The sequence below is a fragment of the Macrobrachium nipponense genome, chromosome 31 (assembly GCF_015104395.2).
Source record: "Macrobrachium nipponense isolate FS-2020 chromosome 31, ASM1510439v2, whole genome shotgun sequence".
Classification (NCBI taxonomy): Eukaryota; Metazoa; Arthropoda; class Malacostraca; order Decapoda; family Palaemonidae; genus Macrobrachium; species Macrobrachium nipponense.
Window position 1 is genome coordinate 17,784,297 of NC_061093.1, and position 12,500 is coordinate 17,796,796.

At 41.1% G+C, this 12,500-nt stretch overlaps 2 protein-coding genes across 2 annotated transcripts in view; one reads left to right on the top strand and one right to left on the bottom strand.

The window, feature by feature from the left end:
- Nucleotides 1-2,617, top strand: part of LOC135206511 (integumentary mucin C.1-like) — a 6,479-nt gene extending 3,862 nt beyond the window's left edge. The window contains exon 4 of the mRNA XM_064237868.1: nucleotides 2,475-2,617. Within this exon, the coding sequence (XP_064093938.1) occupies nucleotides 2,475-2,617 (143 nt within the window). The remainder of the gene's footprint in view (nucleotides 1-2,474) is intronic.
- The window catches only part of LOC135206773 (mucin-2-like), a gene marked incomplete at its 3' end in the record, with an annotated part of 58,834 nt that overhangs the window by 8,469 nt on the left and 37,865 nt on the right, over nucleotides 1-12,500 (bottom strand). The gene's annotated exons all lie outside the window — the stretch shown is intronic.

Below are 12,500 nucleotides of genomic sequence, written 5' to 3' on the forward strand. Positions count from 1 at the left end.
GCATTATTTAAGGCTCTTTGCAGCGTGCCGTCCGGGCCCTAGCTGCAACCCCTTTGGTTCCCTTCACTGTACCTCCTTTCATATTCTCTTTCATTCCTTACTTTGCAGTCCCCTAAACAATTGTTTCATAGTGCAACTGCTTTGAGGTTTTCCTCCTGTTACACTCTCAAACCTTTAATTGTCAATTTCCGCCTCAGCACTGAATGACCTCGTAGGTCCCAGCGCTAGGCCTTTGACCTAAATTCTATATTCAATTCAAAGAGATATCAAATCCATTTTAGAAGACAAAATATTTAAGCAATAAAAAAAAAACTTGCATGCCTGAAAGCAATGTTTTCGATATAGATTAATGTTTGTTGTGGTCTGTTGTAAATAATTTAATGAATAAAAAACTAAAGAAAAATCAAAGAAAGTCCTGAGCTTCATTATCAAACTTCCAATAAAAATACCCATTAACTAAGAGTGGGAGTGTTTTTTTATTATTCTCATTGGAATGCATTTTTGTGCTTTTTGTCCATTCTCATAAAGTGTGTGTATCTTCTATTCTCATAAATGTCCGTGTTTTTTTATCTCATGATTGTGTATATTTTTCTACTCGTCAGTGTGTGTTTTTTTCATATTCTCATAAGTGTATGCGTGTTTTTCGTTCTCAAAAATGTGCTTGTGCTTTTTGCTATCTTCATGAGTGTGTGTTTTTTTTTTCGTTATTTTCATTAATGAGCGTGTTCGTTTTATGTTCTAATGTGGAATTTAACCTATTCTCATAAGTGTGCTTTTTTTTGTTTTTCTCAATAAGTTGGGAATTTTTCTATTCTCATAAGTGTGCATGTTTTTTGTTCTCATAAGTGGTGAATTTTTCTTTTTTCATAAAGTGTCATGTTTTTTTGTTCTCAAAGTGTGAATTCTTTTTCTAATCTCATAAGTGTGTGTTTTTTATTGTTTTTTCTATTCACGTAGTGAGCATGTTATTTTCTATTCTAATAAGTGGGCGAGTGTTTTCTATTCTCATAACTATACGTCTGTTTTTTCTATTCTCATAATCGAGCGAGTCTTTTTTCCTATTTTCTAAGTGTGCAGTGTGTTTTTGTATTGTTATAAGTTGGCTTGGTGATTTTATTCTTATAAGTGTGGTGTTTTTGTTTTTTTATTTATAAGTGTGCGTGTGTTTTTTTATTCATCATAAGTGTGCGTGTGTTTTTTTGTTGTCATAAATGGGTGTGTGTTTTCCTATTCTCATAAGCGTGCAGTTTTTGTCTTTTTTCTTTATTCACAAGTGTGCGCTGCGCACGTTTTTCTATTCTCATAAGTTTGCATTGTTCTATTTTCTCTGAAATGTGCGCGTGTTTTATGTCTCTTCATAAGTGTGCGTGTTTTTTTATAGTCTCACGGGTGTGCATGTTTTTCTATTGCTCATAAGTGAGCGTTTTTTTTTCGATCGCCATAAGTGCCATTTTTTGTCTATCCTCCTAAGTGTGTGTTATTTTCAGTGGCAGCGGCGGTCCCTTGCAGCAGCCAAACTCACCTCGAGCGTCGTCGTTCAAAACTGATTTTGCAGTCCAACTCGAAAAGCATCACGTCAATGCAGACTATGAGTGTCAGCGCTCAGAGTCTGTCGGGGGCCACATCGACTGTCACCCCGCCAGCGACCTGTCCTTCTGGCACAGTGGCCATCGCAGTGAACTGTGACATGTCATCTTATACTTGTAAGAAAAAAAAAAAAAAAAAAAACAAAAAAAACATACATTAAAAATAGGAATACTTTTCCAAAATAGAGGCTGATGTCTGTTACATTGTATTTCAACCTCACGTTGTATATTTATGTAGCCGTGAATGTATCATTGTCATTACCTAGATCAGTGGTTTTTAACTTTTTCATCACCACGACCCCTCTAAGTCCTTCCCTCCACGCCCCCCACCCCCCCTCCCCTTTGCATCTATAAGTAAAAGTCCCTCGCAGATTTAAAGGGAAAAAAAAAGAGAAAGTGGATGGGTTTCGAGGGATAGGGAGGGAGGTCAATAATTACAAAACATGGTCAGCCCAACGGGTCTAACTAGAGTAGTAGCTTATAGGAAACTAACGTCATAAGTCGATACTTTTGCATTTTTCATAAACTTCTGAATATGAGTTCCTCACTCTTGTGAAGAGAATAACGAAATTATAATTAGAGAAGTTTTCATTTTGCCCTTGGGGCTTGCACCTCCACTGGAAATTGCTGACGGCACCCATATTGAGAACGCTGACCTAAATTGTCTATGTCCTTCTTGTTGTTGTTGTATAAGCCAACACTTCTTGTTGGCACGGGCCTTTCCCTTGTTCGGCCCGTAGGCCCGTAGAACTCTGTGTCCTTCGCCCAGCAAAGCTTTATATGCCGTAAAGACAAATTTTTCAGCAGAGCGAGACAAACAGCTACGCTTGCTAGCCTGTTCTTCACGAATATTTCAGTCTGATACATTTACTCTCTGTCTTCTTTTAGGTCAAGCATCGTCCCTTATGACCACGATCTGCTCAGATGTCACTCCTTCCTCATCAGAAGCGGCGTGCCCTTCAGGATATGCGTTTCACGGAGGTGTTAAGCAAAACAATGGCGTGATTGACAAATCACGTGCTGCAAGTTGAACTGATTGCAAAGAAACTGGTCATAACTGAAAATGTTTCTGAAGAGCCAGGCAGATGAGAAACGCAATACTGTAGATTTCAGGCTGTTGCCGTTGAAGGACAGGAGAACGAAAGCCACTTCTGAAGGCGATTCCAGCGGTTTCTGTGTCCACAGGAGGACTGGACCGTCTATGTAACAGAGAGACGAAGAAAATGGATGACGAGGGACGCCATCCAGCGCCGATTCCAACAACTACAATAAGACTTTCTTTCAGGCTTCTTAAGAGCCAATCTTCTCTGAAAAAGAGGCTCTTTGAGGAAGTGGAGTCTAATTCTTTGTCAGTCTGAGCCGTAATAGGTTTTTATTAATATCATTATCATTATTTTATTTTCAGCCAGGCTTGGCATGTAAACTATTTCCTTTTCATGACAACATCGAGTTGCTTGCAAGAGCGGGGTCGTCATCAGCAATGCGGTGTATAAACTAGTAGATGTAGTTTTGGACGATTTGCAAAGCGTAATATTCCATGTACTGTATTGTCCCACAAACATTATGTTACAAGCCACTTAACTTTAATTAATCCATAGATACACTAAACCGCGCAATATCAGTGTGGTGTTATACAACCTTATTTTTTTAAAAAATTGTTAGAGAGAAGCACATTATAAAATCATGTTCTGGGTATGCACTTATGAGGGGAGCGAGAACATAACTTAAAGGCGAGCGTCTGTCTGATGAAAAACTGTTTAGCCTACACAGTACTATTTCAAACAGTTACTATTTCCAACTACGATGGCAAATACGAAAAGTACTGATCGGAAGACATAAAACCATTCCGGCGTCACTCGTCAACAAAGAGAAATTGCTTGACAGAACGTCTGTCGTATGACAAATCTTTTCAGGAAATATGTCAGTCTATCGAAAGACCAAGAGGGATCGTATCCCAAGACACGCAAACTGTTGTTGTTGTCTTTAAATAAAGTTCAGTGAATGATTTGGTAGACGACAAGAGGAACTGACAGGCAGTGTGGTTTTCTTACATGAAATGAAAACATTGATAACCCGATTTTTAAATTCTACAGGATCAAATGAAAGGCAAAATGTTTTTCTAGACAGAAACAATGTAAAATAACTGTTGTGTAATCGCTTTTTGAATTCTACAGGGACAAAGTAAAATGTTATGCTGGGTTCCAGAAATAATAATAATAATAATAATAATAATAATAATAATAATAATAATAATAATAATAATAATAATAATAAAGTCAATATTACCTGTTGTTCAAACACGAAAATAAATTCCTTAGACTTGCGAGAGCCTGTTCGGCTGTCCTTATCAGTTTAGACACCTGTTCGGCGTCTGTCCTTACAGTTTCAGACAACCTGTTCGGCGTCTGTCCTTATCAGTTTCAGACAACCTGTTCCGCGTGTTCTTAGCAGTCAGAAAAGCCTGTCCAGCATATGTCTTATCAGTTTCAGACAGCCTGTTCGTCTGTCCTTATTAGTTTCAGAGACACTGTTCGGCTGTCCTTATCAGTTTCAGACAGCCTGTTCAACTGTCCTTATCAGTTTCAGGACAGCCTGTTCGGCCTGTCCATATCAATTTCAGAGAGCCTGTTCGACTGTCCTTATCAGTTTCAGAGAGCCTGTTCGCCTATTCCTTATCAGTTTCAGAGAGCCTGTTGTCTGTCCTTATCAGTTTCAGAGAGCCTGTTCGGCTTTCCTTATCAGTTTCAGAGACCACTGTACAGCTGTCCTTATCAGTTTCAGAGAGCCTGTTTGGCCTGTCCTTATCAGTTTCAGAGAGTCTGTTTGGTTAGTCCTTATCAGTTTCAGACAGCCTGTTCGGACTGGTTCTTACCAGTTTCAAAGAGGACTGTTCAGCTGTCATCAAATTGTTCTTGTTGAGGGCCCCAAAGGGTGCCCTGAGAAAGCACACTAGGGCCAGCAAGAGCCCTAACAAAGAAAAGGAGAAGGAGGAGAAAGGAGGAGGAAGTAGAATTATTCAGGTTCATCTCCAGAGTGAAACACTCACCCACTTCATCATGGAAAGTAACAGCCATTCTTAGAGATGGTAAGGAAAGGCTTCTTTCAGAGCAATTCAAAGGCTCGCTGGGAAGAAATACACAGAAAGAAAAATGATGATTAAATCACTGAATGGAGCAAATGACGTCATTCATGAATAAAGAAGAGAGGGTCTTCCAGAATTCCAGCAAACCAAGGATGAATGAGCGCTACATCGATGACACCTTCGTCAGCGCCGACTTCCAGGACGAGATAGAGCAGCTGCGATGTGCATTCCATGATCACAGCTGCCTTTCCTTAACAACAGAACACTGCCAAGACCGCCGCCTCCCATTCCTCGATTCAGCACGAAGATGTACACGAAGCTGACGAACCTGCGTTTGTGCATGAAGGAGAGAGCAAGTGCCCTGAGAAGTATAAGCGCCTTCGTCAGGAGGGCTCTTTTGCACTGCTCTTCCTGGTACGACACACGCAGGGAATTAGAACGCACGGCCCAGGTCCTCGTCGAGAATGGCCACACTAATCGTACTGTTGATGCTGTGATAACGAAAAACATCGAAGATTGGTACCTCCATGACCCGTCCCGACATCCCAGAGCCCATCAAGCTTTTTTACAAAGGGCACTTCCACTGGAGGTATAAGGAGGGCGAGCAAGCCCACAAGACCATCATCGAGGGAAATGTCACCTCCACCAATCAGGATAAGAAAATGAATTTGATCATGTTATAAAACAAAGAATAAGACGAGCAGCCTGGTGATGAGGGACAACCAAGCGCCCCCCACTGCTGGATCACCATGCGATTCTCCAAGCACGATGATAGGACTCCTGCCACAGGCAGGACTCCAGACATTCATTCCCAGACACACTACTCGAGCGCTCGCACGGCTGAATCCCTGCGACCATCAACTTTTCTACGGGCTGCTCTATGAACAAAAGCCCGTGTGGCATAAGCCAAGCTTAATCAGAAACAACGACCATCAACACGAGATCTCCAACTTCGCCTAAGACCGGCTCGACCAATCAGAAATCAGCTCTAGGATTCGAGCCACTATAAATACCGGCATGCATTCTCCATCTCTTCATTTCTACTGCTGACCAGCCAAGAAGATGACCTACGAGAAGGTCGAAACGTCTCGATAAGCCGGAGCTACACCAGCATTAACACCAGCTGAACACTAGAGACAACCCCGGCCTGACATTGACCTCGCTTATGGAATTATACTTAGACCGAATGACAACCCCTGCTTGACCTGGACCTGAGATCAGCCATTCCTGTACACCAACATACTGATAATACCAGTATTGACAGCAAAATCCTTTTCTAAATAAAATATCACATTCAGCATTATTTAGATTTCTCCTAATATGAATATTGGCCAATTATTAAGAAGTATCGCTGAGGCAGAGAAGCGAGTAATGAGAAAAATAGATAAGATAATATATAACATTAATTTGCTGAATTCTACCAATTTATTCACAGAATTTGTTTAAAAGAGGGTCTTCTTCTAATACCCCGTTTCATAATGACGTCATTTTGCTGTCGAGAAATAAATGAATCAGCCTCTGATTCTTGAGCTGACGAAGTTTGCTCTTTATTGATTGAGGCAATCAAAGATTTTCCTCTCATGTCTCAAGGGATCCTTCGATAAAGCCAACCCCAGATGAAGATTGACGTGTACTCCTCCTATGACCGACTGCCGCTACATCAAGGGTTGCCAACGCGACTGACTACTGACCAGGTTCCTCCAACGATTGAGTTATTCTTCACGAACCTTTAAAAAGAGTTACTGTGTTCAGTAGTTCTTCACCTTAATCGGTGTATGCATCTCTTTCAAATCAGCAGTCAGTTCTCGCACCCCTGAATTGCTGAAAAGAAAGAAGCTAACATACGAAGTAGATATGATGTATATTTATCTTTAGCTCAGAGCACTGCTGTAGTAAAATAATAATAATAATAATAATAATAATAATAATAATAATAATAATAATAATAATAATAATAATAATAATAATAATAAATAATAATAATAATAATAAATGTGGCGCCGTGGAGGAGTGGGTTAGGTCGTCAATAGACTAAGTCAAGTTAAGCAACATTGGGGCGGGGGTGGTCAGTAGTTGGATGGGTGACCGCTCTCCTCGGCGTTGATTCCTTGGGAAAGGATCTTTACCATAATTTCCTCAGTCTACTCAGCTGTAAATGAGTACCTATCCTGATGGGGTAGGGTCCAGCTATGGGTTAAATAGCAAAACTCAGCAATGATGAAAGAAATAAAGGAATAAACGACAACGACGTAAATGGAACCTCTGGCAACAGAGGAGCTTCGTCCGGCAATCAGGTATTCAACCCAATTGAAGGGGAAGACGGTCAGGTACTTGGAGGTCGTCATCCAGCAAACTGATCACCACAACGACAATAATCAACAGCCTGAGATTGGAGCTACAGAGGCAAAAAGGAAGAAATGGACAAGAGAAGAAAATAAGGAAATATGGAGATGCTACATCAGAAGCAACCCGCGGAGAGAGGAGGATATAGAAGAAGATTGGTCAACATCTGGAATGAGAGGAATAACACCCCCCAAACAGAGCAGAGGCTGGCAGACCAAGTAAGGAAACATAAAGAAAAAGAACTGGCTCTCCCCAACAGAAAGAGAAGAACTGGAAAGGGAAATGTCACACGACAACGAATTACACGAAGACGAACTGAGAGACGATGCACAGAAGACGACAGGGAGGATGAGGTATCAAACAACGACACACGAAGAAACACCGACGAAGTAACAGAGAGGACGGATGGGATGGTAGAGATTAGACAATGGATGGAGCCAGATACAGAGAGAACAAAGATCCCCTCCATGAAAGCCTACAACAACCAAGAAATTAAGGGAGAAAACAAGTGAGGTCAATGAAATAATGGGCATAATACACACCACCAGTATCACAGAAACAAATAAACATGAACATATGCAGGAGCAACGATTAGTAGCGAGAACCTGATGGGAATTCGAACACCAACACCACCAAGAACAACCAACCCAACAGAAACCAAAAACAGCAACCTCCTTGGAAAAGGCGCCTGGAAACCAAATCAAGGTGATGAGATCTGACTTGAGTAAACGAAAGAGATGCAGAAAAAGGCTAAGAAGCAAGAAAACAAGGGAGGAACTCAACGAGAAATACAAAGTACAAGAGAGGGACTAAACAGCACCATAGAAGATGTAAAACAGAGGCTAAGGCCAAAGCACATAAGATCCAACGGTACATGAACAGGAATAAGGGATACAACAGAACAAAAAACTATTCGGAACAACCAGAAAAAGACTATACAGTCAACTAAGAGGGGAAGACAACCACCCAGAAATTCCTGAAGCCGAACCAAGTAAGAGACTGGGAAAAAACATATGGAGCAATCCGGTATCACACAACAAACATGCAACATGGCTCCAGGAAGTCAAGGAAGAAGAAACAGGAGAATAAAACAAATATTCACAGACATCACGACAGGGACACACCTCAGACACCAACTAAAGAAAATGCCAAACTGGAAAGCCCCAGGTCCCGATGAAGTCCATGGATACTGGCTCAAAAACTTCAAGGCCCTACACCCACACGAATAGCAGAACAACTCCAGCATTGTATCATCAAATCACCAAGCGCCCAAATGGATGACCACAGGAAGAACATCCTTAGTACAAAAAGACAAGAGTAAGGGAAATATAGCCAGTAACTACAGGCCTATCACCTGCCTGCCAATAATGTGGAGTTACTAACAGGTATCATCAGTGAAAGGCTATACAACTACCTAGAGGAGACAAACACCATCCCCCACCAACAGAAAGGCTGCAGAAGGAAGTGTAGGGGCACAAAAGACCAGCTCCTGATAGACAAAATGGTAATGAAGAGATAGGAGAAGGAAAACCAACCTAAGCATGGCATGGATAGACTATAAGAAAGCCTTCGACATGATACACACATGGCTAATAGAATGCCTGAAAATATATGGGGCAGAGGAAAATACCATCAGCTTCCTCAAAAATACAATGCGCAACTGGAATACAATACTTACAAGCTCTGGAATAAGACTAGCAGAGGTAATATCAGGAGAGGGATCTTCCAGGGCGACTCACTGTCCCCACTACTCTTCGTAGTAGCCATGATTCCCATGACAAAAGTACTACAGAAGATGGATGCCGGGTACCAACTCAAGAAAGAGGCAACAGAATCAACCATCTGATGTTCATGGACGACATCAAGCTGTATGGTAAGAGCATCAAGGAAATAGATACCCTAATCCAGACTGTAAGGATTGTATCTGGGGACATCAGGATGGAGTTTGGAATAGAAAAATGCGCCTTAGTCAACATACAAAAAGGCAAAGTAACGAGAACTGAAGGGATAAAGCTACCCAGATGGGAGCAACATCAAACACATAGATGGACAGGATACAAATACCTGGGAATAATGGAAGGAGGAGATATAAAACACCAAGAGATGAAGGACACGATCAGGAAAGAATATATGCAGAGACTCAAGGCGATACTCAAGTCAAAACTCAACGCCGGAAATATGATAAAAGCCATAAACACATGGGCAGTGCCAGTAATCAGATACAGCGCAGGAATAGTCGAATGGACGAAGGCAGAACTCCGCAGCATAGATCAGAAAACAAGGAAACATATGACAATACACAAAGCACTACACCCAAGAGCAAATACGGACAGAATATACATAACACGAAAGGAAGGAGGGAGAGGACTACTAAGTATAGAGGACTGCGTTAACATCGAAAACAGAGCACTGGGGCAATATCTAAAAACCAGTGAAGACGAGTGGCTAAAGAGTGCATGGGAAGAAGGACTAATAAAGTAGACGAAGACCCAAGAAATACAGAGACAGGAGAATGACAGACAGAACAGAGGACTGGCACAACAAACCAATGCACGGACAATACATGAGACAGACTAAAGAACTAGCCAGCGATGACAATTGGCAAATGGCTACAGAGGGGAGAGCTAAAGAAGGAAACTGAAGGAATGATAACAGCGGCACAAGATAAGGCCCTAAGAACCAGATATGTTCAAAGTACGATAGACGGAAATAACATCTCTCCCATATGTAGGAAGTGCAATACGAAAAATGAAACCATAAACCACATAGCAAGTGAATGCCCGGCACTTGCACAGAACCAGTACAAAAAGAGGCATGATTCAGTGGCAAAAGCCCTCCACTGGAGCCTGTGCAAGAAACATCAGCTACCTTGCAGTAATAAGTGGTACGAGCACCAACCTGAAGGAGTGATAGAAAAACGATCAGGCAAAGATCCTCTGGGACTATGGTATCAGAACGGATGGGGTGATACGTGCAAACAGACCAGACGTGACGTTGATTGACAAAGTCAAGAAGAAAGTATCACTCATTGATGTCGCAATACCATGGGACACCAGAGTTGAAGAGAAAGAGTGGGAAAAAATGGATAAGTATCAAGATCTGAAAATAGAAAATAAGAAGGATATGGGATATGCCAGTGGAAATTATACCCATAATCATAGGAGCACTAGGCACGATCCCAAGATCCCTGAAAAGGAATCTAGAAAAACTAGAGGCTGAGGTAGCTCCAGGACTCATGCAGAAGAGTGGGATCCTAGAAACGGCACACATCGTAAGAAGAGTGATGGCTTCCCTAAGGAGGCAGGATGCAACCCGGAACCCCACACTATAAATACCACCCAGTCGAATTGGAGGACTGTGATAGAGCAATAAAAAAAAAAAATTATTATTATTATTATTATTATTATTATTATTATTATTATTATTATTATTATTATTTTTTTTTTTTTTTTTTTGCTCTATCACAGTCCTCCAATTCGACTGGGTGGTATTTTTAGTGTGGGGTTCCGGGTTGCATCCTGCCTCCTTAGGAGTCCATCACTTTTTACTATGTGCGCCCGTTTCTAGGATGCCCACTCTTCTGCATGAGTCCTGGAGCTACTTCAGCGTCTAGTTTTTCTAGATTCCTTTTCAGGGATCTTGGGATCGTGGCTTAGGTGCTCCTATGATTATGGGTACGATTTCCACTGGGCATATCCCATATTCTTCTTATCTCTATTTTCAAATCTTGATACTATCCCTTTTTTCCCTCTCTTTCTCTTCAACTCTGGTGTCCCATGGTATTGCGACATCAATGAGTGATACTTTCTTCTTGACTTTGTCAATCAACGTCACGTCTGGTCTATTTGCACGTATCACCCTATCCGTTCTGATACCATAGTCCCAGAGGATCTTTGCCTGATCGTTTTCTATCACTCCCTCTGGTTGGTGCTCGTACCACTTATTACTGCAAGGTAGCTGATGTTTCTTGCACAGGCTCCAGTGGAGGGCTTTTGCCACTGAATCATGCCTCTTTTTGTACTGGTTCTGTGCAAGTGCCGGGCATTCGCTTGCTATGTGGTTTATGGTTTCATTTTTCGTATTGCACTTCCTACATATGGAGAGATGTTATTTCCGTCTATCGTTCTTTGAATATATCTGGTTCTTAGGCCTGATCTTGGTTGCCGCTATTATCATTCCTTCAGTTTCCTTCTTTAGCTCTCCCCATCTGTAGCCATTGCCATGTGTCATCGCTGGCCAGTTCTTTAGTCTGTCTCATGTATTGTCCGTGCATTGGTTTGTTGTGCCAGTCCTCTGTTCTGTCTGTCATTCTCCTGTCTCTGTATATTTCTGGGTCTTCGTCTACTTTTATTAATCCTTCCTTCCCATGCAATCTTTAGCCACTCGTCTTCACTGGTTTTTCAGATATTGCCCCAGTGCTCTGTTTTCGATGTTGACGCAGTCCTCTATACTTAGTAGTCCTCTCCCCTCCTTCATTTCGTGTATGTATAGTCTGTCCGTATTTGCTCTTGGGTGTAGTGCTTTGTGTATTGTCATATGTTTTCTTGGTTTTCTGATCTATGCTGCGGAGTTCTGCCTTCGTCCATTCCACTATTCCTGCGCTGTATCTGATTACTGGCACTGCCCATGTGTTTATGGCTTTTATCATATTTCCGGCGTTGAGTTTTGACTTGAGTATCGCCTTGAGTCTCTGCATATATTCTTTCCTGATCGTGTCCTTCATCTCTTGGTGTTTTATATCCCCTCCTTCCATTATTTCCAGGTATTTGTATCCTGTCTCATCTATGTGTTTGATGTTGCTCCCATCTGGTAGCTTTATCCCTTCAGTTCTCGTTACTTTGCCTTTTGTATTTTGACTAAGGCGCATTTTTCTATTCCAAACTCCATCCTGATGTCCCCTAGATACAATCCTTACATTTCTAGATTAGGGTATCTATTCCCTTGATGCTCTTATTATTATTATAATTATTATTATTATTATTATTATTATTATTATTATTATTATTATTATTATTATTATTAATTAACTGATTGCAATTATTATTTATATATTTCTTTTGAACTTTATTTTCTTTTCCTGCAGACAAAAACAATACCTGCATATAGAAATATATTTTGCTTTAATTATTCATAGGCCTCCTCGCAACCCCTTAGGAACCGACTTCAGAATCTGTGATAAAAGATTCCGAAGAGAACAAACGGACGCATATCAGTGACGGAAAGACAAACAAACACAGGAGTTATTCGGCGATTACGAATTGAACAAACGAACGCATATCAGTAACGGAAAGACAAACAAAGGAATTATTCACCGATTTCGAATAAAACAAAGGAACGCATATCAGTGATGATGCGACAAACAAACAAAGGAGTTATTTACCGATTTTGAATAAATAAACGAACACATAACAGTGAAGACGAGACAAACAAACAAGGAACTATTCACTGACGTCTCCTAATTTGAGGAGGGCAAATTTAGGACCTTTTTG